Genomic DNA, 4,276 nt, shown 5'->3' on the forward strand with positions numbered 1-4,276 from the left:
TTGATGGACACGATAGGAACAGTTAAAATGAAATCTTAAAAGAAGACAAAAAACAGCTGTAATAATTTACCGACATAATGATTGTTTTTATTCTTGCCAGGTAATGAAAATGAAAACGATGTATTAACACGTAAAAGTGAAAATGGTTCCAGCAAAAAAACATAGTGATAAACCAACTGCTGCTGAATGCACATTATCCTTTTTTGCATAACAAGTACCTTTATATCAAACATGTAATCACCAAAACTAATCCTTATGATAAAGAAAACATATCAACTGTAAAAGGTAGTCATCTAAAACCTGGCATGATTGATCGGATGACTTGCAGTGTTGGTTAAGGAAAGGTATAAAAAGAGTCGGAATGTTTCAGCAGCATTGAGTGGGGCCGTACACCGACGACGTCACGATGAAGTTTCTTATCACCGCAATCCTGGGCCTGGCAATCGCCGCATTCGGTATGTAGAGTTTTCTTTCTTAATTTGATCGTATACTAGGCAAAAATATTTCAAAGTCAAATTAAATTAAGTGTTTTTATACATAATTATTTGTTATATACTGAGATCATTTTCAGGATTCATATTTTGCCTTATTTCAAAAGGTAGCTCATTGGTGGCGCATGGATTATTTTACTTTATCCATTTCAACACATCGGATTATTTGCAGTAAGCGAGGCGACTCCTGGATATTATGGACGCAGCTATGGAATAGGTACGTTAGTCAAAAACATTGTTCGTTTCATGAATGAAGTGTTGACAAGCCATTTTGTTACATCGTCGAAACATATTTTAGTTAAAACGTATGTACGTTAACACTTTAATAAGTACCAGAAATACAGCATATAAACTCGGATAAAAAAAACTAAACCCCATGTATGGTTTTAAGCAAAAATTGAGGTACAGAATTTCCAACTTTAAGACAGCATTGAGAATCAGTATAGAGTAAAATTAAAAGTAACGCATTACACCTAACGACAATTTTCAACTCAAAGTTGTTTTATAATCAGGCGGTTACATGGGCGGGGGCGGTTACGGTGGTGGAATGGGCTCCGGCGGCTATGGAGGTTTCATGGGCGGGGGCGGTTACGGTGGCGGAATGGGCTCCGGCGGCTATGGAGGTGGCATGGGCGGGATTGGCGGTTACGGTGGCGGAATCGGTTCCGGCGGCTATGGAGGTTACATGAGAGGCATTGGCGGAGGCGGCTACGGTGGCGGAGGCTACGGTGGCTATGGAGGTGGTGGTTATGGAGGCGGATATGGAAGTGGTATTGGAATGGGTGGTTACGGAGGCGGTGGATATGGTGGCGGAGGCTACGGTGGCTATGGAGGTTACATGGGCGGGATTGGCGGTTACGGTGGCGGAGGCTACGGTGGCTCTGGAGGTGGTGGTTATGGAGGCGGATATGGAAGTGGTTTTGGAATGGGAGGTTACGGAGGCGGTGGATATGGTGGCGGTGGATATGGCGGCGGTGGATATGGTGGATTTCGTACGGGTATGTTGATTCCATTATACAGAACAACTGTTGATTAAGAACTTACGGTCAAGTAGCCAAACTTCAAAAGCTTTTCCTTACAATATACATTTTCATATACATATTATTCATCTTTCTTTTAAAAAACACGCCGACATGATTTCAGTATTTAACATAGGTAGGTTACATGTCATCTCAAACAAGGCATTTTAACCTCAAGACTAATATTATCAAGCAAATAGCAGTATGTAAAATGTCAAAACCAAGGTGACCTTGGATGTATGGCGGATAAGTAAGGGCTTTTATCACATCCTTTTTGATATCAGCAAATTATTTTTTTTCAATTTGAAAACAAACGTTTTTCGAATTTATTAGTGTTAAGAAAGGTTGTAAAAGGCAAATTCGCACAAAAATACGAAAGACATGCATAAAAGAAATCAATGATGCAGTTCAATGTTGGAGTTATCGAGTGAAGTATTGAGATCAGCGACGTACTTCTAATTAAATACAATACTCGATACTACGTTCAACAAATATGTACGATCAACTCATATATTTAAAAATGGTGATGCACTTGATACTCACAGGAGCTTACTGCAAATGCCGAAAGAGGTGCAGCTGGAAACAGAAGTTTGTTGGTCGTTGCCCATGGTGCAAGAAGGGCTGTAAACTTGTGCTCTGCTGCAGAAGGAGGTGGCACTAAGCTCCTAGCGACAAGGTAATATATATATACATATATGGTCGAAATCATACCCATACAAGTAAAACATTATTCCTTTATGTCAGATTTCAGATGGATCTGAGACCATAATGTGTGACGTGCTGTAATATCATTGTTGCTTTGGCGTTTTTCTTAAATAAGCCTGTTAAAATATGTTAACAGCATAGGGAAACATTGAAATGCTCCTTTGAGATACGAACTACGTTTGTTTTGCTGGAAGTAATGATAATATATAAATAATATGCGGTATCAATTGTTTCCTTTTTGTTGCAGACCGGATTGTTTCAAGGACAACGACTTGATTTTCTTTTGTAAATATGTTGAAGTCAAATATTAGTAATAAAGCATCGAATTCGCAATGATGTTGTTGTCTCGTTGAATACATAAATTCGACAACTGAGTACATTTATGTTACATTTTATAGTAAATTCTGCCGACCGTTTACAGCTTGTTCTACCGTGTCGTATACTATCTGCATTGTTTTAGGGCGTTTTCGTTTATACCAAACAAGTTTTAGTTCGGCGGTTTGAAGACCTGTCTCAAAAGAGTTGCTTGCATGTAGCCATTTCTTCTGCATGTAGCCATTTCTCACTACATTTCTTCAAAACAATGATACAACAGAAGGTCGTTTACCTGTTTAAACTTAATATTGTTTTATCACACTTGTTGGATCATGTCCGCCAAGATGTGTTGTGGCTTTTGAAAGTGTGCTAGTTTTCAGATAGAACGATACTGCCTACGTAGGGGGTTTCGATAGTTTTAAAATCAAGATTCGTTTTTCGTTAAACAAACGATAAAACTGGTTTTCATTTAATTCAAAATTGTCACAAGAAATACACAGTTCGTGAAACCAATATAAAACCAAAACTATTTTGTTACCAACAAACACGCCCTAACAAAGCATAAACTAAGAATTAAGAACATGCGAAAGAATTGATGAAATCAATCAGATTTTGTTTCGCCCCATTTAATGCAGACGATCTACCAGAATGCACCTTAAGTTAAAGGTTAAAATGCACTCTTAAGAGTATAGCGCGATACTAAAAGCTGCCCAAAGGCGATAACACATAATGCCCAAAGGCGGCGATTATACATTCTGCCCAAAAGAAATCATACATTCTGCCCAAAGGCGATAATACATTCTGCTAAAAGGCGATAATACATTCTGCCCAAAGGCGATAATACATTATGCCCAAAGGTTATAATGACATTTCATTGTCAATACTTCAAAACTAAATGAAAATAGCTTTGATGAACGATGAAGTAAGCTCCGGTGCTTGCTTACGTAATGCAACTATTGTACATTGTTTTGAACAGACACCTGCCCCGAGTCCAATAAAGTCTAACAACCTCTCACGTTAGCAAACTGTTTTGTTTCCCTATTTTATCGCAGAACACACTGCAAGCGGGGAAACAAATTGCAACCGTTAAATCCAAACACGTATTGGAAGCCTGAACTGAACATAGGGCTGATAATACGATGCTGGAGAAAATGTATGGACAAGCCATTATATTATTATACAATGGAAAACAACCGAGAAAATCCCTGAAGACATAACATTAACGCAGACCCTGTGAATGCGAAAGGTTCAATACCTAACACGTACTTTACTAAAATGTGTAACGTCACAAAAGAAAAAAATAACATATAGATTAGGATATTTGACAAATTAGTGTTGGGATAAACGCCATTAAAGGCTATAAGATATGTTTTATGTTTAACAACTGAATGCACAATCGTTAACATCAATGAGAGTGAGGACGTTCCACTCATTACAATTACAGGACCTTATTTTCATGTTTCGCGATCGATCTCTGCTCTTTCAAAAACAAAAGATCTTAACATGACAATACACTTTTAGATATTTATAATCCATGACGAGATTAATAAAGCACCTGATTAACGTCGTACAGAAACTGGTTCAATGGATATAAGAAAGCGGTATGGATTGTCATCAATGCGAGTTTCTCATAGACTGAATCATTCATACTATAAAGAAAAGCCGTGGAGAGAATGTTATTTAAATAACAGAACAGAAATGTGTTTTGCATTTAGAACGAACATGTTCATTGCCTTACCTATTATA

At 37.8% G+C, this 4,276-nt stretch overlaps 1 protein-coding gene across 1 annotated transcript; it reads left to right on the top strand.

The window, feature by feature from the left end:
* Positions 1–373: 373 nt before the first annotated feature.
* On the top strand, positions 374–2,548 carry LOC128232700 (acanthoscurrin-2-like). The gene is made up of 5 exons (XM_052946405.1): positions 374–455; positions 664–708; positions 1,004–1,489; positions 2,056–2,186; positions 2,463–2,548. The coding sequence occupies exons 1-4, from the start codon at positions 407–409 to the stop codon at positions 2,169–2,171; spliced, it is 696 nt and encodes a 231-aa protein (XP_052802365.1). The 5' UTR covers positions 374–406; the 3' UTR covers positions 2,172–2,186; positions 2,463–2,548.
* The last annotated feature ends 1,728 nt before the right edge of the window (positions 2,549–4,276 follow it).

Source organism: Mya arenaria, chromosome 4 (assembly GCF_026914265.1).
Source record: "Mya arenaria isolate MELC-2E11 chromosome 4, ASM2691426v1".
NCBI lineage: Eukaryota > Metazoa > Mollusca > Bivalvia > Myida > Myidae > Mya > Mya arenaria.